Below are 21,762 nucleotides of genomic sequence, written 5' to 3' on the forward strand. Positions count from 1 at the left end.
TTGTTCCTCAGAGATATCTGTACAAAACAGAGTACACTATATATCTTGCAATGTTATTATTCTGGTGACGTTTGTGATTGTATAGGTTCTTTTTGAATGACTGTAGTAACTATATTGGGTTAGTCATATTAGTCCTATGGATGTGCATAGAATTAATTCCAAAGAATTACTACACGTCTTCATAATGTGTTTGTTAAAGAATATAACTGAATGAATATCTTTAAATGCTAAGTGATTTGAAGTGAACAGGTGGAAATCTTTATTACAGTATACAGAATAGTTGGAATTACTGTCGTTATGCTTAAAACGAGGATTCACTTGAAATTCCTATGAAACAGTAACAGGTGGATCGATCTCGAAATCGAAATAAAGTTTCACGGGATCGTCTTTTGCAGCTTCTTTTGGTCCTTGATAGGTGATCTAGGTGTTGAATGATAAGTAGTGATGTGTTTGAAAGAGAAATCTGAAGCTGTGGGGTTTTTCTGGCAACAATACTCGCAAAAAATTCACCCCTAAGGTTCGGTTAATTGGATGAACGTGAACACGAAGACTATGGTTACCTACGTAGATGATTTGCAATTGATTATGAGAGTATCGCAGAAGCGCGATTAAAAAAGAGAGCTAAATGTATCCGAAATATTTCGAGCGCACAGATGAGACGATAGAGCCCACGAGGAAGGGCAGCTGAAGGTTTCGAAGTATCATGAGAGGAAAAAATGATATATAAGCCGAGGGTCGACATGGTGTGCAACTACAACGTATGCTTACTCACTCACTACTTACTTACTAGCTTACTCACTATGGCTCTGCTCTGCATGATTACCACAGTTTTCTCGCCTTTGGGTTTCGTTGTTTACTCGGTTTCGGCTCAAGTTGTAACTTGGTGCAGCTCATCTTCATCGAACTCGACGTAGTAGCCCTTGGTATGCATAAGCAAAGTCTCCTCGTAGACAGTATCCTCGTGTTTCTGCTCTATTCGGTTCTTGCATTCCTTGCTATTTTCTAACTCTTACGAGGTTCTTACGAACATTACTAGCTTTTTTGGTAATCGTGATACGGTTCAACTGACATAGTTATTTTCAGTTTGTCGTTTTTAAGCTAAGAACCTCATAATGATGGAACTGTGCTTATATGTGATCATTAATGTTGTTATGTTGTCACTTACGTTGTTGTGTTACATTGCCCACGTTACTATAGTTACTCGCTTTATGTGCATGGTTTTTACCCAAGTCTGAGGTAAACATATACTCCAATCGTGTTCGTGTCGTGAGGACAACACCCGGACCTACACCTATATAGTGAAGACCCGCGTGACACGGCAAAAACCATTTTACACAGGAAAAACTATGGATAATAACTTCATAGCTTCATAGGTGATTTACTATGACGTAGTAGGAATGGTAGACGTTTCAGATTTCAGATCGCACAAAAAACGTGCTTTAATCGCGCGATTTAGTAGTTTTCATGGACAATTCTATATCCGATTCCTCAGCTCCTTACTCACCTCAATATGTAGATCATTGTTGGACTTCTCAAGCGGTACAGCGCCAAAATATACAGCTTCTGTCTTCTCCATTATTTTCCTAATGTATTGACGGTCTTCTGGCGTGGCAATAATCCGTATCCCTGAGTAATTATAAGAAATCTCAAAATTTCACTACTTTCTTCCCCTGTTACACATAATTTCTCATAATTTTCCAAGCAAGAAAGGAAGAGATGCCGGGAAGCACTCATTTTACCAGCTGGTTCTTCTTTCACTTCCGTTTTATCTTGCGTAGTTCTTGTACTGGTAACATTTTTGCCAGCGGCAATTCGCTTACCATTGCGATCCTCACTAGAAGGAAAGTTACTTACTCTTGAAAAAATTAAGTTCACTAAATTAAACTAACGCTAAACAATTAGTAAAATTTAACATAGCTTCCTCTCGCTCGAGAAATGTATTGGAATGTATTGTGCTATTGAAGGCTACGAAGCAGATCTTTTACGGAGTCCAGAAAAACTTCCAAAGGACACAAACAAACTGAGGGGTTTTCACTCGAAATCGCAACCTCCGTAGAATTTCGGAGTCCAATGCCTTTCGCCTATCATTTATAGTATAGCTCTCGCTCTCGCTTCCTACAATCCGACTGCAGAAATGACTAACATCCCACAGTTGATTGAGCAAGCGTTTGTTTCACGGCTACATCACAAGCGCCTATACAACTGTTCTTTTGAAAACCAAAACCTTGTTGCAACCTTCTTTCTTTCTTTCCTTTTTCTTTTCTTCTTTTTCTTCTTCATTTTCTCTTCTCGCTTATTTCTTATTTAATCGACTCAACACTCAAGCGATTTTGTTCCCTTGCTTCATAGTTCTATTTTCATATTAAAATGACATGAAATTATTGAGTGTCCATTTACAATCTTAAATTACAGAATTGTTACAAAATTAAATTGCAGAAATTTTGGTACTTAAGTAAGATGAAGTCGTAAGGAATCATAGAAGTCTCGCTGTCGAACACTGGATTATTGGAATCAAATTCTCGTTGCCGGTGACGTTCACTTCCTTATCTCTTACGCGGCGCAGTGATACCGTTCTTTTCTTTCCGGCCTTTCTTTTTAAATCACTATTCAACTTTCTGTATTTCTGTAGTGGTATTCGTAGCATCTTTTTTCTTTCGATTCGTAAACAAACTTTCTGTAGTGGTATTAGTACAACATTTTAGAAAGTTTCTTCTTTTTTTTTTTGGTATCAGCTCACTTGCAATCACTAGTATGTGATCTTCGCGCCAAAAAATAATCTATTCCAAACACTAATTTCTTTCATGTTATATTTAGATTGAAATACTTTCTTTATAGTCCTGTTTTTTTTTAAAGTGCTCAAATATGATTTTTGATATTTTGGGAAACTGAATTTAAAACATAGAAATGACAGCAGCTATCGGCTAGCTACATATTGATTCGAACCTATCCATAGCTCCGATGATCTCGTTCTCTACGCGCAATTTTTAGTCTCTATTCTCTTAATAAAAACTGAAAAGTTAAGTAAATGAGTAAAATATTGTTAGTTCCACAATCCGTCTTAATCCTGTAATATTCCTTCCAGTCACGTCGACCTATGCTATGAAAATAGACGTCAATCGTTTTCAGTATGAGTGTAGCTTAAAAATTAGTCCCAGGTCTATTATCTCGCCAAATTGAATATGATTGAATCACTTTCCGTGTCATTATCTTTCTGTCTTTCATTCTTTTCATTTCTTTCTTGTCTTTATGATAAGAAGAAAAGAAGGCGAGAAGAGATCTTCAATGATGTATAAGGTTTTCGGGGTTGAGGTTTCCACGCAACTCACAAAAAAAAAGTCCTGAAGAGATAGTGGGAAGTACTCAAGATAATTTTATCTCAGGAATCTTAGAAAGTGGCTTGATATTGATTGATAGGATTCAAATGGGTTCAATGAACCGACGACTCACCGTGCAGCTTTTTGTTCTTCAACGTATCTTTCCAAATTTTCGGATTCCTCAAAATCGAGTCGTTGTGACAGTGATCTTAAAACCACGAAGTTGAAGCCAGTGAAAAATAATGAGTGAATTCCATAAAAATGGAAAACTTCAGCATTTATAGACCAATCTGCTTTTTTTAAATTTCTCTAAACTAAACTATTTATAGGATCTTTTTTCTATATCAATTCAATTTTTTCTGAACAGTGCAGTTAATCTCTGATTTATCCTTTTGTTTTTGAAAAAATAAAAAAAAATACATTGTTTTCAAGTATATCTTGAGGGGTGAAAGAAATGGAATCATTGGGAATCTATCGACCTCTTACCGTATCCTAGAAAAAACCAGCAAAGCACTATACATACTTACGATGTGTTTAGAGCGTAAAATCGATTGGTAACCACAGTCATCAATCTGCCCAGGCCACAATCAATCGCAAATTCAGATAACATATCCATTTCATCGGTGGAAAGATCATCGATAGGAATTTGCTGCAGTAACGACACAACAAGCTGTAATTGATAGGGGTACGATAATGCCTAAATGGGACGTAATTACGGGACTTATTATATACATACGTCGTTTTCCACATTCTCAGTAGCCCAAATGAGAATCGCTTCAATCACATCCATAGCGTTAACCGAATCTCCTACATTTCTAATAGCGACCTGAAAAAAAAAATCCAGAAAAGAGTGTAGTTTGAGTCGCCGCCGACTCGTTGTCTGTAATTACACAACTCACTTTCATTAATCTTCTAAATGTTGACGATGGACACCCGACAAAAGGCCTCAATCTTGAAACTTCCCCTATTTCTGCGGCTGCGGACTGAAAACCCAACAAATGTGCGAAAAAAGAGAAGTAAGAAAAAACAGCTGAATTATCTATTCGTCTAAAACTATAGAACAACCGTACTTTTAGAATTTGTTTTCTAGTTTCTGGCGTAAAATTGTCGATGTGATACAAAAGTATTGTCAATGCGAAAGGATCGCCTAAATCAATACCAAAAAACTAACTGTAACTTGAGAAAATTAAAAGGTAAAAGAATCAAAAATAAAAAATCTTGGAAACATTGAGATAAATGAACCGCTCCGTAAGACTAACCTATATGGTTAAGTACCGCTTCTTCAATGGCGTGTATCATATCGTACATTTTCAGCGCAAACGCAGCCGCTAGTGCATCCGGTAGCTAAAAAGTCACTTTACTTGACTTTTTTATACATTGAAAGATCTTCAAAGACAAATCTTCTTAAGGGATGATGAAAAATGATGGTGGAATGATGACAGAAATATGTTCTATGTACATGGGCTTGGCATTTGCCAAATTGATGACTGTGAATTCCATACAACGTGAATCCGACCACTTTCTACGACAGTTCGATGATGGAAGTTTCAAGACAAGGAAAAGAGAAAAAAAGAGAAGAAAAGAGGGAAAACACAAAACCTCGTTGTTTATTAAGTTGCGCTTCAAATCTCTGACTGATTATCTGATCCTACCTTCTTATACATTCCATTTTCATTCAACTAAGACATGTTTTGGCTCCCGGTCGATAATGAAGGAAACTCAGCCATTATCTAGTAAAATCACTCAGTGTCGAAGTCTTGATATTCAAACAGGCGTACAGGTAGCCTTTTAGGCTTTTTCAGTCTAATCTAATTAGTATTAGTAATCTATTATTTAATCTAATTAAGTGTATATTGTGGTGTCATATTATATTTGTATTCTCAATTCGCCCCATCATGATGTGCGGATCGGAGACATAGGCAGCGTCGTCAGCAGTAATAGAGAAGCTCGACTGCATGGAAAGGAAACTGCTTGAAGGCATCACTCCACAAATCTGAGGTGGTACGGATTTCAGGTGGAGTATTCGTATACGGGATCGTAGATTATTGAAAGAAGGGTGATTCCGTCCATTTCTTCCTAATTTCGCCCTAAAAAACGGTTCAGAAGATACGGCTTCATTCGTTTTGGCGCACCATTTTGTACAAGAGGTTCGATTGGAGCGCGCCAGTCTTGTGCATGCGCCGTCTCGTCCGGGCCGTTTTTTACGGTAATTAGCAAAAAAATGGACGGAATCACCTCTTCTCATAATCTACGATCCCGTATACGAATACTCCACCTGAAATCCGTACCACCTCAGATTCGTGGGGTGATGCCGTTAAGCGGATACTCACGTATATGTGGCTAATGCAGTGTCATAACGAAGAATTTTACTCGGAAGTGGATATAGTATGGCGGTGGATGACACGAGGAAAACATCAACATCTTGCAACGCCCTCTGAAGCAGTAGCAGAAAACCGTATTCGATTTATTGGTAAAGTCATAAAGAGACAGTCGGATCCAAGTTACATCGGGGATACTCTCAGCTCTGAACTGGAGAAGGAAATCACCTGGACCTGAAGGAAAGTTGTAGAGAGAAGTCGTGAAGGGAGATCTGAAGAAGATTGGAATCGACAGGTAGCTTAGGCGGGACGTAAGCAGAATATGGTGCAGTGACGGATGGACAGATTCTGTACGAGATTTAGCGGAAAATCTAATACTGTCGGAGCGGCTCTAATAATAATAATAATAATAATATAACGGCTCTAATATATTCAAGGACGATTCAACTCAGTAAGGATGCGGAAAAGCCCCGTTAGGTCATAACATCGCCCATCACCCGCATCACCCGGCATTTCTGTCAAGCAGGTCAAAGGTGATCTTGCAGACCTCTTCTCTGGATTCAGTGGTAAGCGAGTGATATAAATTTTCTGGAAGAGCCCTCGAACCATATTTTCGCATGCAATCGCTCAAAGCCAAAATATTGAGGTCTTTTTTTTTTGTTATTTTTTCATTTTATAAGAGAGTGGTTCTGAACAATGAACTTTTGAACTAGATCCTGTAGCAATTCCAGACTTTTCCCCAAGTTTGCTGGGCAAAAAACGCCTATATCTCACTTGTTCGTCTGTAAATTCCACTCTTTTCCCATATAACCAATCCAAAGCAATGTCAAGACCGCATGGTGTGAAATTTTCCTGATCAGCTGTCAAATGATCCAACCTCAGTAAAGTACGATCTGCTGAAATCGTAATCTCATAGAATATTTTTTCATTTCATAAAAATGAAGTAAAAGTTGGTCGCACATTCTTTCACAAGCTTCCCAAGCACCTCTGAACATTTCAGCAATTCCTTATGTACTCTGTATATGGTATCGTTAATCTTCAGACTTCTATTAGCATTTCTGTTTCGATGTAACTCTGTCTGAAATAAAATTATCAGAATGATTGAAAATGAATGAATGAATGATTGGCTGTGAAAAAGGCGAAAAAAAATACGATGTACTACCTTTTCAGGATTCTCCACTATGAATTTAACGGCAACAGCGCTCATACTTAGCAATGAGCGACCTTCATGCAAAAGAAAACAGCACAAATGAACTCATCCCTTAGTTCGAGGGGATCTATTAATTTATCAGCATCCAGATATGATATCCAGATATTTTTATGGGAATTTTAAGAAAAAACAGCTAAGTTAATTCCGTAGTTTGATCAAAACTCGAAGCTCACTTATTGCAGGGGTCGATAATGCAGGATGTTCATGAACGATTGTGAATCAGAATCCACACAGCCGCCATAGCTCAGTCGGTTAGAGCGTGGGTCTAATAAGCCCAAGGTCGCAGGTTCGACCCCTGCTGGCGGCAAATGTTTTCCGCTTTGGCAAAAGATTTTTGAAGACGAGTATTCTTTTGAAAAACGTTATACGGTGGATTTTTATTGTTCTAACTTTGCAAAGGCATCAATGTTCATTTATTATGCATAGCTGTGTTGATACGTAGAGTACTTAGCGGAATTAACACCATTAATTTGCTGCCTCTGTCGTAGTTGTTTTTTTTTTTTTTTTTTTGGTTTTTTTTTAAAAAAAAAAAGTTTTTTTTTTTTTTTTTTTTTTTAATTAATTTATTATTTTTTTTTTTTATTTTTTTTTTTTTTTTTTTTTTTTTTTTTTTTTTTTTTTTTTTTTGGGGGGGGGGGTGTTTTTTTTTTTTTGTTGGGTGAGTTTTTGTTTGTTTTATAATAAAAATCAAAAATAAATTTTTAAGGTATTTTGATAAGGCCACCCACCCGAAGGTGGGGGGGTTGGTATTTTTGTGGGGGGATTTGTTTTGGGGAGGGAAAAAAGGGGAGGGGGGGGGTTTTTTTTTTTTCTTTTTTTTTATTAAAAAAAACCGGGGGGGGGGGGCCGTGCCGGGCGTGGGGGTGGCTTTGGTCTTATTTGTTGAAAAAATTGTGCGAGTATGCGTCTAGACGTATCTTTTGCGGGCTTTTTTTAGGGTAAAAAAAAAAAAAAGAGAGAAACTCCCCCCTCTCCATAGTCTCCCATCCCGTATACGAATACTCCACCTGAAATCCGTGCCACCTCAGATTCGTGGAGTGATGCCTTTAAGGCTGTTTTTCGTGCAACGTGAGGTCATATTGAATGAGAGCCAATTTTTCTTGTTAAATAGATTATTAATAAATTATTATCAAAATTTTTTTTTTTTTTTTTTTTTTTTTTTTTTTTTTTTTTTTTATTATTTTTTTTTTTTTTTTTTTTTTATTTAAAATTTTTTATAAAAAAAAGAAGAATATTATTACTATTTTGGTGGGGGGGTGTTTCGCTATTCCACGTTTAAAAAACCGCTGTTTCCTTGCGGATGTAAAACGACCATTACCAACTGTACAAAGAAAAATTAAGTGCAAACCCACAAATAACAGATTTTCCCGGGTTAAACTCAGTCGATTTATTTTGCCTCAGCTGTTCAGGTGAGAAAAATCTGATGAGCCCAACTCTCTGGATTTTCTTCTTACAGCTTACCTCTACATTTTCCTTGTTTTCCTTGGTGATTCCCCTATTTTAGCACACTTAAATAATTTTAGAGAACTATTTGAAAATCCGGCAGAATAAAATAAATATAAGCACATAATTTTGGAAAATAATCAGGATATTTATTGTTAGTAGGTCAGTTTTGAGATATTTGGATAGGAATTTCTCGACAAAAATTTCTTTTCAAAGTGTGACTAGGACATTGTGAAGCTAAATATATGGTACACATTCATCCAGACTCAGTAGACCTGCAGAGTAATCCCCAGGAAGTGCTGGAAGCTTAAACACCCGTCAGCCGCCATAGCTCAGTCGGTTAGAGCGTGGGTCTAATAAGCCCAAGGTCGCAGGTTCGACCCCTGCTGGCGGCAAATCTTTTACTGATCACGTTGAATACAGCATTTATTTTTGTTACAAATTCAGAAATATAACGTTGTTCTGTTATTGCGTGAAATTTCCTCTCGCAATAACTAAAACTAAATATGAAGGGATCTAGGAAAGAAAAATATGAAAATATTTTTCGGAAAGAAATCAATCACAGTGTAAAGACCATTGCCTGGAAAGGTTCTCCTAAAAACCTGCCACTAATGAAACAATCTCATAACATCTTGAACATGACGAATAAAGAGAAATCGAGAAATTTTCTGATTAAAAAAAGATTATTCATCATACCTTACAATTCATGACTGTTGTGCACCTCAATATTCTCAAGGACCAAACTTTTTGAAACTTTGATGTTATTTCGTATGTCGAAAACTTGTTTCGTTCAAGTACATCCTAGGAACATACTCTCAACAGAAAACTTAAAAATAAATCAGAAAACAGAAACTGCATGAGAATCAAGTCGCTGGAAATAAAATCCCACAAAAAAAATATTCGAAGGTTTCAAATTTTCTCAATGTACTGGTCAAAGTGGATCAAAAATTAAATTAAAATTTATAATTTTTATTAAATTAAAGACATTGTTTACCTAATCGAATAAATTTTGAATAAGTGCATGAGGATTTACGGACATAAAGATTTGGATTTAAGAATCTTAAGATTTGAATTGCGCATTTTGATGAAAAAATTAACTATAATTATTATAAATTGTAACTATTATAAAATAAGTAAATGAACATAAATATAATATAATAATTATAAAATTGAAAAATAATTGTAGATATAAATATATTAGGTTATAGTAAGAAAACATGGAAGCGACGTCCCTTCCTTCGTGTTTTCGTTCAGAAAATCAGTCCGAACTCTTTACTCAGCAAAAGTTATGATATGTTGGTGATTTAATCTCTAACGTACTCACTTTTAATTGAATTTTGTTCCTGGAGAGAAACCTACGTAAAAAGACGAATATTTTCATGGGTACTCTAGTTAAAGTTGCATATTTTCAGCTGCTGAAGAGATCCATCTTGAAAGTTTCCAGTAATGAGAAAGGTCGCTGAGAGAAAAATATGTACTTGATGGAGTACATATTTTTGCCTCCAAAATGTCTCAGAATTGATGAAATGATGTAGGAGATGGAAGAATTTCTATTCCTTTCACTTGTCTTGGGAATTCAAAAACAATAAAGATGAACTCATCAAAAAAAAATTTTTTTTCTACTATTTTTTGAGGAGGAAGTGGTTTTCGCAAAAATCAATATTCATTCGTTCGTTATTCACGAATAGGAAACTTCATGTAAACACCATTAGAAACTTAACAAAACTTTTTCTAACAGTTTCAATGTTTATTCAACTTTAATGTGTGGCTAATTTTAGCCTTAATTTTAATTTTTGATAATTTTTCTTTTGTTTTTATTTGAATTTCTGTTCTAGTTTTGTAATTTTAATTTTTACTGCATGTTTCAGAATTGAATTCCAAAACTCACATGCATTATACCTTACAACAGCCTCTTTTCTTTTTCTATTCTTTCTTGTTACAACAGTTCAAAATTTTGTGAGTAATTAATCATAACAGCAATTGTTGTGAATAATTTTAATTTTGTAATCTTATAAGCTTGAAGAAAGTACGGTAAGTCGAGATAAACAGACAAATACACAAATAACTGAAAGACAAAGTGAAAAAAAAATCTAGGACGTTGATCAATTTCTATGATACGAACGTTATCAATTCCTATCGCCCACGTCTACTCATTCGAGTTCAATCCAGAATCGTTTGAGACTTTTGAACTCGTTTACAGCCTGGGAGCCTTGAGGGGGCGAAGCGGTATGTCAAGTAACTGTTTTTTCGTCCTCACAGACAAGTCCGGTATCAATTTATCGACCCACACGGATCTGAGCAGTTTAAGGTCTGGTTGGCTCATGGATGGTAACGAACTTATAAATCGTATCCAGCTACAACCGAACCTTTTACCGACTGCGCTACGTATGAAACTGTATTTTTCGTCTGCAGGTCAAAGTATGACCATTCTTAACATTGAACCATCACCAGCTACTATCAAAGCTGGAATAGATCTCAACATCGACGAAATTAGGTTATTTCTAAGGCTATTTTCTGTTCCCTTTCTTTTCTTTTTGTTCCACCACTTCCTCAATTTGATAAAAGAAGGAAAAAAACCTCAAAAACCTTATGGCATACAAAAGGATTTTTCAACCTATTTTCACGTCCGGATTTTAATGTAAATATGTGTTTTGATGGATTGTTTGCATTGAAAAAATGTTGTAGTGGACGTGGCGGTCACGAATCCTTTGAATAGATCTTAATGTTTGTCAACTTTACAGAAAAAAACGCACTTGCGTTGGCCGCATTTTCAAAGATTTAATTTGAATTTTCCAAAGATCTATTCAAATCAACACGTGTTTGGAGAACGACCATAGGAATTTCTATACCAATTTGTCCATGGCCAATAAGGAACGACCCACTATCAATTGAAAAATCTCAATTTTGAATTTAAATGATTTAGATCAGTGAGCTATTGAAATCAGGTAAATATGGTTCCACATAGGAATCTTCATGTGAATCCCCAGCGTTTCCTTGTGGTTTTTGTTGAAGTTTCAAAATTATTTGAAAAAAATTGCACATATGTATTGTTTCTAAAATGGTAACGGCCGAGGCATCACTGTAATTATGACTCAACTTTGGAAATATCTAACGACGTAAGTTTGACTGAATCAGTTACTTTGACTCATTTCATGTTTACCTAATTTTTTCCCCGGAACGGTTATTGTTATCGAAATTTTTCCTCGAATCATTGCGAATGAAATGAAAGCGCTCGCCCTCGCTAGGTTTTTTACCCCGTTCGCCGTTAAGATACGCTATTGTGCTGGGGGGAATTGTCGATCGAAGAAATTGAAAATCTCGGAAAACCCTGACTGTGTGACTCATCGTTATAATGAGCGTTTTTCGTGGAAAAGAATGAAAAAGAACGTTGGATCAATGTCAGTTGAGGTTTGGGAGGGGGGCGCCTATTTATTGCATACGTAGATCTTTTACGTAGATCTTTCCACCAACATAGCAAGTGTTTAATACTAGGTGTGTGTGTTTGTGTGTAGCTGACGTTATCGTCGTCGTCTCATTGTTTCCTCTCCTTCTCTGATGACCTTTACTTGAAACCAGTTATGGGTGCACTGTCATCGTTAAGACGTGCATATAAACAGCGACGTGACGACGCCGAAGAAACATTTGTGCAACGCCGCCATCAACGCTCGCATCTCTTTTACACTTTCGTCAGACACGATAGCGTTACTTTTCACACATTTCCCAACTTTCTATCTGCACCACTGATTCCACTGATTGATTTTCTTCTATTTCCACTATCCTATGAATGTATAAACAATTAACAACACAATTTAATACAATTTAAAAAAAAACATTCAAAAACTCCCTCATTTATTTGGACTTTATTTAAAGTCGTTTAGGAAGTTTAATCTTTTCTAGGTTATAAATGATAATAATGGCAATGATAGTACAATAATAGTAATAATAATATAGTAGTAACGACATAATAGTAATAATAATGACGATAATAATATGATAGTAATGATATTGTAATAATAATGAAAATAGTAGTAGTAATAATAACAATAACAATAATGTAATAAATTATATTTTATGCGTTTTGGAAGGGAACAGCTGTTTCAGTTTACCCTCATGCCAAGATACATTTTTTACGTAGTCATTTATATTTCATCGTAGATCAATGTATGCTCCGCTAAGGAACCTGAGCCTTCAGTACTGCAATTTTTTTTTTTGAAAAAATCGTGAAATGTCGTTAATACCACGTTCTTCAAACATTTTAGAAAATTGGGGTCAATACTTAAAATTTGCCCCAAAACTATCAATTATTTTTCTCCGTGCGTTTTGTGAACAGATGGGTCTGTGGATCCGATAGATAAATAACTTTTTTTTCCGAGATCTGCTAAATTTGTAGATGGTTGTCATCATTGCATTTCATCAATTCATCACTGAACCGCACTAGCCCTGCTCCTTGGCGTAACTCCACCCGGCGCTGACGTACTGTAATCACAACCGATGCGATCGATGAGCCACCTAAATTTTCGCATGAATACAATCACACTACATTTATATCCTTAAAGTTCTACGTAGTGATAAAGATCTAAGCTATTATGTTTCTCACGGTGATCCATAATGGGGATCATAACGTAGATAAGGGAATAATTTCGACTATATTCACAAACAGTCTGGTACATTTTCCGGATCCTATATTTATTACATTTTTTGATGGGTGCCTATTTGGAGTTTGCCTATCATAATCGTACAGTAATTGTACAGTAATTAGTCAAAGGAAAAATCCTAAACTCCATTTCAAACTCCCATCGAAACTAGGCGTAGTAATCGTTGATTTATGGAAATTTGATGGAGAGAACCGGATTTTCACCGGAAAAAAAGAAAATAATTGCAGCTGGGTAAATGATGGGCGGATTCGTTCATATCAGCCTTTCACTTCGGTTCCAATGTTTTGGAGATCTGTTAGTCATCTGATTCAAACCTGCTTTTGTGTCGTTAGTTTTTTTTTTCATAAAGAATCTGTAAAGAACTTTGCAAAACGCCGCTTTTTCGAAATTTTTCTTATTTTTCTAAGCACATACATTAAATTTATACTAATTATGGCGCTTTTTTGTCAGAGTACCTAAGCATAATATTAGTTAAATGTTGGAAATTACCATAAAGCTAGATCTCCACGGACTGTTACGGATTTGGATGATTTACTATGTGTTAGTAGTTGAAGATCACCTTGAAATCAATTAAAATCGCACAAAATATATATTTTCCACATTTTCGGAAGAATTTTCTCGGAAATGGACGTTAGATTAAGGAAATTAGAAGTTCACTGTAATATTGCATTACGGTACATATAAATGTATATCATGTGTAGAAGTGATGGTAAACTCGTCCACATAACTCAAACTATCACGCAATTGATCTAAAATTTGGAAGTTATTCAGTAAATTTGTCAGTTTTTTCTTTTTTCTGTGGAACTGAAAATTATACTCCACTTTAGTTTATCATAGTTCATTCTGTGGTGGTTATCCTCAGAAGAAAAACCCCGGAAATCTTGTAGATTCTGTTCATTAGTGTATGATTCTTTGCTTCCATTGTACCGTTCATGGTTGATATAGCTGTAAATATAGCGGTGCAGAAGATGAACCGTCACAACAGACTTTGTTTGTTCAACCGTTTCATGAATGCTTTTGCCTAGTTGAGGAAAAAAAAGGAGAGAAACGTCAAACTTTTCTTCGCAAACTACGGTTCTTCGTCATTAAACGAAGAAAACTACTTTTTTTGTTTTCTGGCAAAGAATTACCGTGGCTACTGCACTAAATGTTCTCTGAACTGTATTCATAAAGAATTTAATGCTTACACTTCAGGAAATTTCCTATGTTGAGTTCTTAAAAGAGAGTAAAATATTCTTCCGGACTCTTCGCCTTCATATCCAGAGGTCAGAGGTAAGGATCGCCGCGGTCGTCAGCTTACCCAACGAAACAACTTCTTATATCCATAGGATACACGAAGTGGAACCATGCACAGAGAATTGATAGTAAAATTAAGATTATTTGTTAAATCAATTATTATCAGTTATCATTCAAATTATTTATTAATAAGGCATCTCTTTAAAATCGTACTGTTAACTAGAATTCCTACAAAATCAATCTTAAATCCGGTGGAAGTTGACTCGTTCGACAAACTGATGCTTCGGATTCTTGGGGATTTGTGAGCGAAGTTTTGCCTTTTGCCTACGATATTTTTAAACGACGCTTCTTTTGGAGATCTACGACCGTAGCAGCCTTGAAAATTTCTCGAAAGGTCCTTTTAATGATTGGTCTACATGCTGATGACTGCGTTTGAGAGAGCGTAAAACCGCATTCTTCGATTTCAAAAATCTTTAACATATTTTTGTTAACAATAAAATAAAATAAAAGACTTAATAAAAGACTTTAATAAAAGACTACTGTCTCAAATATCAAATAAATATTAACGATATAACGTAATAAAGCTAACCTTAGCTGTTAGCTAATAAACAAAGATTAATGTCAGTCCCGGCTACAACTCAAGCAAATAAATCAAAAAGCTGCGTATTCAAATACTGTATTTTTTTTCAATCGGGATTACTGTAGGTATACGATATGCTCAAAAGACAGGTACCATAGATAGAGCATATTAAACAGGTAAATGACTATAAAGTCTGAAATTATTCCTTTAAACAATTCCACCGTGTTCCCTGTTGTCACTACAGTGGTCCAAGAAAAAATATCTCAGCGATTTGCGGAAAATTCTAAGAATGATTCATTTTGAATAACGAAACAGTAAACATCAATAAGTGCCGATGAAAACGGCACTAAAAGCATTAAAGCATCTATTAATCGCTGTGAATTCTTCGCCATCATCCATAATTAAAAATTCGGCCGATGAATCATGCTGGTGTCGCTATAAATTCCCATCATTGCTCTGATTTCTCATTCTAACGTTATAGATGAGATCGGTTTGCTTGTTTGTCGCTGTGGTGCTTGTCGCCGTCCACGCAAAAATGCAGAATGTCACCGTCAAGGGGACTACTATCTGCAATAAGAAACGAATGGCTGATGTAACTGTGGAATTGTGGGAGAGAGACACCCGTGAGTTCACAATTTTAATATTTCTTCAAATATTCATGATGATTTAATTAATTATGGGACCGGTGTAGCGTAGTCGGTTAAAGGTTCCATTGCCTTCACGATCGATCGAAGGTTTGAATCCGCCCCAGTGCTAACCAAGGCTTTCATCCCTCCGGGATTGATAAATTGGTACCAGACTTGGCCTGGGAGGATGGAAATTTTGACTTCACTCATCGGGTAGCCCCTGAAAGTCATTCTATAGGCCAGTCACACGTTCCTAAACCTCAAACAATTCTGAATTGAAGTGAACGTGGCACATCCCAAGCAGACACTCTTCCTTTTATCCTTTGATGAATGATGTACAGTGGAGTCAAGACAACATGAGGCAAAGTGCAGTTGCGTAAGCGGCGGAAGAGCGGTGCGGAAGAGCGTAGCGGTTAGGATCAAGGAAGGAGTCCCTGGCTCGCACCCATCGCTCCAAGCTCCACCTTGATCCAAAGCGCTCTCTCCACTTCGTCGCTTCCAACGCATCCGCTTACGCAACTGCACTGTGCCTAGTGTCGTTTTGACTCGACCGCACGTGAATGAGAATTCGCACTAAAAAAAGGAATATCTTGTTTGTGTACTACTTTTTAAGCAGAACCAAGATTGTTATTTATCTTTATTCTGGCTAACGTTTCGGCATCGTCACCTTCTTCAGAGCCTGGAAAAATAAAAAAAAATTAGAATATCTTGTTTTGTTCAGAAGAAATTCAAGCAATATTGGATTGAATTTACTTATCGAGTACAATATTTCATTTCGAAAACTCCTTGCGGAAAGATGTGCTATAGAATTCAGAAAACAGAGTCTCACCCACAAAAGGAGAGGTATCGTAGAACCACTTTTTTTTGTAGATACTGTAAGAGAGATCTGCAAACTTTTTTTTCAAAACATCATCGATCTTCTTTTTTCGTCGCCAATTGTTGTGCAGCAGTTTGTTTTAAAGTCATACAGAGAACTTTATTTAGGCAGTTCTTTGAGTTCTTTGCCGATAACAATCGATATGCACAAAATTTAGCGCGCTATCGTGAACACATGAAAAAATTTTATTGCTATTAGTCCTATTCATGGATACATCGTTCCAACGCACAATAGGTAGTTTAGAGAATCAATAACAACAGTATACATGGCAAATTCTCTCTAGAATCTCTTCACAATCTATTTTATTTTTATTTTTGTTTTCTTTTAATTTGTCGGGTCATTTACCACCCATGCAGGAATTATTGACTATTATTATTGAATTATTGCGCTTGACTAACGCCTCAGCCCGTCAAGGACTTTCGTAGATTTCGACAAAAAAAAAGTTTGAAGCAAGGAAAAGGAGTGTTGCATTATTAACGGTAGTACAAAATGATAACAATAATAAATAATAATAAAAGAGTAATAGATAAAATTAAAATTGATAATAATTAAAATAATAACAATAATGATTATGAATAATAAAATAATAAATAATAATAATGACAAATAAATAATAATAATGATAACAAATAATAATAAATAAATAAATAATAATGATAATAAATAATGAAACAATAATACAAAATATATAAAATATAAAAAATAATATAAAGATATAAAATACTCTATAAAATGTGCTAGAGCCCTAAACAGCGGAATTTGCGGTAAATTCTTGACATATCACCATCAACTATGTATGCAACTTCAAATTTGGAGGAGAAAAAATATTTTCTGGAAAATTTGGTAAAGAAATTCTGCAGGGAAACTTCAACTTCGTTAATTAATAAGCGTGTTTTCAGTTGATCCCAATGACCTACTCGACACAAAGAAAACCTCAAAAGAAGGTGAATTTCTCGTGAAAGGTGGACAAAATGAAGTCGGTTCAATCGAACCATTCTTAAGAATCACTCACACTTGCAATGTTAAGAAACCGGTCAGTTTCTTCTTCTTCATCATCGTACAATGAACAGAATTAGCGAATCAATCATCCGTGGTGAATTTATTTCAAAGAAATCCGTAACGGATGGGTGTGGTGAGGTAAAAAGAGTGCAGAAAATATTAAGATGGTTCATTTTAGGGTTGCAAACGAATCACCGAGTTCGACATTCCAAAATCGAAAATTGATAGCGTCTACGACATGACATATGTGACGTTGGACATCATCTCAGCAGTCGATAAGGAGAAATGCTAGATGAACAATTCTCATTTCCTCACAGCAATATTTTGTATAAACAAATGAACATCATCTTGAATAAGTATCCGCTGCTAAAAGGGCTTGAAATAATTTGCTCGTAGCTGTACTGTAGCATAATTTATTATACGCATATAAAAATGCAAAATTCACTGCACTGAACAGAGAGATATTTGAAGATTGGTGAGTTCACATCATAAAAAAAAACTCCAGCACCCGCCTGGCACAATAACGAAAAATCTAAGAAGGAAAAGAATCAAAATCTGGAAATCACAGAAGGGAAAAAGAACAAAAAATGAATTTAATTATACAGCTTTTTTTAGTCTAGAGTGAAAATTAGGATTCAGAATTTAGAGAGTTCCAAAATTTAATGAGAAAAACTTTAAAATTCAGAAAATCCAATGCGAAAAGAAGAAAGAAAAGACTTCAAAAAATTGGGAATCAAAATAAACAATAAATGAAAAAAGAAATAAATAAATCACGGAATCTAAATAAAACTGTTACGAAGTTTAACACCGCTGCTACCTTCTGTCCCAAAATCCGTCGCAAACCGTCGGACCGTACGACGTTGGGAGTGGACAAAGATAAATCTCGAGGATACCATCCGAAAGTAAACGAGCTGCTAATTTCCCATATGTTTGAAGGATTTAGTCTTGACAAATAAAAAGTTTTGACATTCACACAAAATCATAAATATTTGATTTGTGATTCTGTGTGGATGTCAAAACCTTGTCAAAGCACCGATTACGTGAGAAATCAAGAACTTTCAACCTATTCGAACCTAATTAAAATTGAGAAAACCTTATGCAAACGACATCACTGTCAAAAATAATAAGGAAATGTGGTAGAAAGAGGTTGAGCACGGGATATCTCTCCTCAGAATTCAGATTCAATCTCAGAATTTATTGATAACCCCTTGGAAATCATATAAACTTATGGAAGATTCATGTATGAATTACTCTGATACACTGTTCACATTTATTATTTCATAGACAGACTGTTTCTGTCACTTGACATTCTCTTTATTCTCGGGTTATTTTCTCTCTCTCTCTCAAACTGCTGCTTAGCACTGATATCAAGGAAAGCGATCAATACACATCGAAATCACTATCGGTGATAAACAGGAGTATTTTCTCCCTAGTTTATATGTAAACATCCCAAAAGGGTTCCCCATTTGCAGTCTACAGGTCACTCGAATGGTGGCTTCCGACAACGTTTTCTATTAGATGGGAAACTGGCTTGAGGCAAGAATGTCTCCCGGTGAGTTGAATACACTACGCGAGCTGCCCGTATCGTATCTTCTTCCTCCTCCTCCTCAAATTCTTTTCTTCCAGGAACTACATTTGCGCTTCAAGTAATCATGGTTGGAATAATTGTACTAGATTTTGTCCTCGGTGTAGTAGGCGCAGTGATTTACGCTGTTCATTCGAAGAAGATTTCTAAAAAATTGAGATTGCGGGTAATCTTACTTCCTGGGTCCTGGCTGAGTTATATCGTAATTTAGATCAAACCACGTCTTTCCATTATGATTACGGTGATAGACCCATGGTTTTCACCAAAACTACGAAATTGCGTCGAATAACTCTCGTTTGAATTTGTCATCGCCATCTTTATTTGCAGAGAATATTTCAAAGAATCGTTGAAGGCAGCATACTACGAATCTGACGCGGTAAGGGGATCCGTGGAAAAAAAAACAGAAGTGGGGCTGTAGATTGCGGAATTCGTAGTGGTTCCGGTCATGTCGACCCAATCGTCGTAAAAAATGGAGTGGAAGGTACCGCTCTTTCCTACGAAATCAGTTGTAACCACCCTTGTCCACACGCCGCAACCAAATGCGAGCGGTGATCAACATCGGCGATGTCTTCTCACCGGCCTATTCATGTGAAACCAAAATGCTGCTGAGGGAGCCGGGGCGTGTGTATAGAGGAGCGTTCCAACGTACCTCGTAGGAACGTAGGAAATAAAGCGGTTTCCAAGCCATTTCTTATGACGACTAGGGAGAGATGAATGGAACCAAACCCGGATCTCGCGATCTTCAACCCCATCACTAACTTTTCCCGCGTATTCCCTCACCACGTCGAATCTGTGGTACACTGCCTTTAGGTGTAAACTAACGATTCCCGTCTACCAAATCGATAAAGGCATATTTTAGCAAATATTGTAATTACTTAATTCGAGAATCCGCCAAAATTTTGGCGACATTCAAAGAAAGAGACAACAAAACACATGTAGGCAAAGACTACGAATCACCAATATTTGTCTGACAATTCACTTTAGCTCATTTCTAAACACTAAAGCTTCTAAACTAAAAAAAAATTGGAGTGAAGATTATGGTAGCACCAGCCAGGAGCTGCAGAACTACAACACATTTATTAGTGAAGTAACCTAAATTTCCTACCATTTTCAGCAATATGGTCCTCCTCCGATGTCAGAAGGAGTTGGTTGTGTTTGATTTTGAGTTTTCTTTAAATTTTTCATTTGTGTTTGATCCCATTTCAATTCTATTCGTCAAATGTCGATTATCGACTTCGCAATGATAGGTACGGACTGTTCTAACCACAGTACCAAAACTTTCAGGACGCAGGAGGTGAAGAGCCTTTACCACTTGTCGGACCAGAACAAGAAGTCAGTTCATAGCTTACATAGCTGTTCAAATACACAACATTTTGAACTATTTACCATATGTAATAATTTCTACAAATTCAAGGAGGATCCAGCATTTGGATTTGTGGGAATGCCACGAAATCAACGAAAACAATATGCAAAGTCTGATAATAGATTCCTCGTAATCCCACCTGCAGTGCCAAAGCAAAAGTTCGTTTAAAGAATCTAGTGGTTTCCGATTCCCCCTCCAATGATCAATTAATTTTTTTCAGCAAAAAACGAACTAACATGATGCGGTGAGTGGTTTGACTTTATTATGGAAATCAATATTTTCCAGAAATAAAAGAACCGATATGCTAGAGGTTTCTGCGGAATACAGTTAAACTCCATGTGTGTAAATTTCAGAGAGGGTGCAGTTCAGTGAAAAATATCATGGACACTCTAATTTGTGATCTTTTATTGTCATTGTCAAGTGAATGTACGAAACGCTTCTAGCCGTCTTTCTTAAAACTTTTCTTTATTTGTTTTCGCAATGTAGTGCATATGTAGTAGTAAATTTCTGTACGGCCGGTATAAAGAAGCGGTGATAATAAAATGAGTAGGAAATGAGAAAATGAATACTATGGGGAAAAAACGAAGAAAAAAGTAGAAATCAAGGGAACGAATATGTCTTACGAATACTTCCCACCCTGAACGGTTTCGACACCAAATTACTATGAAGGTATACACGTAGGATGTATGTAGCACACGTTCAGGACAAGAGTAGCACGTCCTGACTATATTGCTCGCATCTCGACACGGAATCACATACAAATCCAAAAATCTATTTCCAACGTACCATATATACGTAATTTCCATGAATTCTTTTTTGCCATGATGATTCTTCTATGACTTTCGCCCCCTAACCATCAAACATTGACCTAATCGCTGATCCTTTCGTTCGCATACTCTGGAAAAGCCGGTCGCGTAGCCCACCACAATTGATCTAATCATTTGGAACGGATGGAGCTTTATTACACAACGAATTTGGAAGGAAATCTTCACTTTCGATTGTAGATCACAAGAAAAACCAACCTGTACAATCTTACACATGGTCAAAATGGCTAAAACGATGTTCCAGGCCGCATGTCGCGACATCACATCAAAAAGATAGCAGGGTCTACGACTCAAACCCTAAAAAATGTGAAATATCTCCACCACAGAGAGATTCGTAGAAGAAATTGGCTCCAAAAGTGAACAGTTAGAAGGATGGGCTTGCTCATAAATCAATACTGCTCAATGTCCCAAAGACATCCACATCTAATCTCTACACGGACATCACGTTTTCCCTCACATACAGTATCAAGAAGAAATGAAAATCAAAAGTTAACTTCCTCACATCTCGATGGCATCACAGTGTTGAAAAAAATCACTTTTTTCCGGAAAAAAAACCCCCAGAAATTCCCCGGAGCAAGACTTCATCAATTTAGAATTACTTGTTTGTTTTAATGCATGATTAAATCTGTAACCGAACTTAAGTTGAAGTAAACAATAAATAAACTATTCAGTGTACAAAATTTCTGTGATTTTCTTAATACTAATTACAGTAAACAGCTTAAGTTGAACAAT

General features: G+C 36.2%; 3 protein-coding genes across 5 annotated transcripts; 2 read left to right on the plus strand and 1 right to left on the minus strand.

The window, feature by feature from the left end:
- Positions 1-327: 327 nt before the first annotated feature.
- On the minus strand, positions 328-6,839 carry RB195_003710 (uncharacterized protein; the record flags this gene model as incomplete). Its single annotated transcript, XM_064201477.1, has 12 exons — positions 328-420; positions 1,505-1,626; positions 1,740-1,834; positions 3,448-3,522; positions 3,842-3,984; positions 4,051-4,140; positions 4,214-4,297; positions 4,385-4,461; positions 4,574-4,658; positions 6,407-6,528; positions 6,593-6,710; positions 6,795-6,839. The coding sequence occupies 12 exons, from the start codon at positions 6,837-6,839 to the stop codon at positions 328-330; spliced, it is 1,149 nt and encodes a 382-aa protein (XP_064057358.1).
- Positions 6,840-14,119: 7,280 nt separating this feature from the next.
- On the plus strand, positions 14,120-17,550 carry RB195_003711 (uncharacterized protein; the record flags this gene model as incomplete). Of its 2 annotated transcripts, XM_064201478.1 has the most annotated exons (4): positions 14,120-14,212; positions 15,238-15,379; positions 17,159-17,292; positions 17,437-17,550. In XM_064201478.1, the coding sequence occupies 4 exons, from the start codon at positions 14,120-14,122 to the stop codon at positions 17,548-17,550; spliced, it is 483 nt and encodes a 160-aa protein (XP_064057359.1). The 2 variants fall into 2 exon arrangements, with proteins under 2 accessions (XP_064057359.1, XP_013302805.1); XM_013447351.2 differs by lacking the exon at positions 14,120-14,212.
- A 1,226-nt stretch (positions 17,551-18,776) lies between these two features.
- Positions 18,777-20,578, plus strand: RB195_003712 (uncharacterized protein; the record flags this gene model as incomplete). 2 transcript variants are annotated; one of them, XM_064201479.1, is made up of 7 exons in its annotated part: positions 18,777-18,810; positions 18,885-19,009; positions 19,958-19,987; positions 20,128-20,175; positions 20,258-20,364; positions 20,427-20,450; positions 20,560-20,578. In XM_064201479.1, the coding sequence occupies 7 exons, from the start codon at positions 18,777-18,779 to the stop codon at positions 20,576-20,578; spliced, it is 387 nt and encodes a 128-aa protein (XP_064057360.1). The 2 variants fall into 2 exon arrangements, with proteins under 2 accessions (XP_064057360.1, XP_064057361.1); XM_064201480.1 differs by having other exon boundaries at positions 18,801-18,810.
- Positions 20,579-21,762: the final 1,184 nt, after the last annotated feature.

The sequence above is a fragment of the Necator americanus genome, chromosome IV (genome assembly GCF_031761385.1).
Source record: "Necator americanus strain Aroian chromosome IV, whole genome shotgun sequence".
NCBI lineage: Eukaryota > Metazoa > Nematoda > Chromadorea > Rhabditida > Ancylostomatidae > Necator > Necator americanus.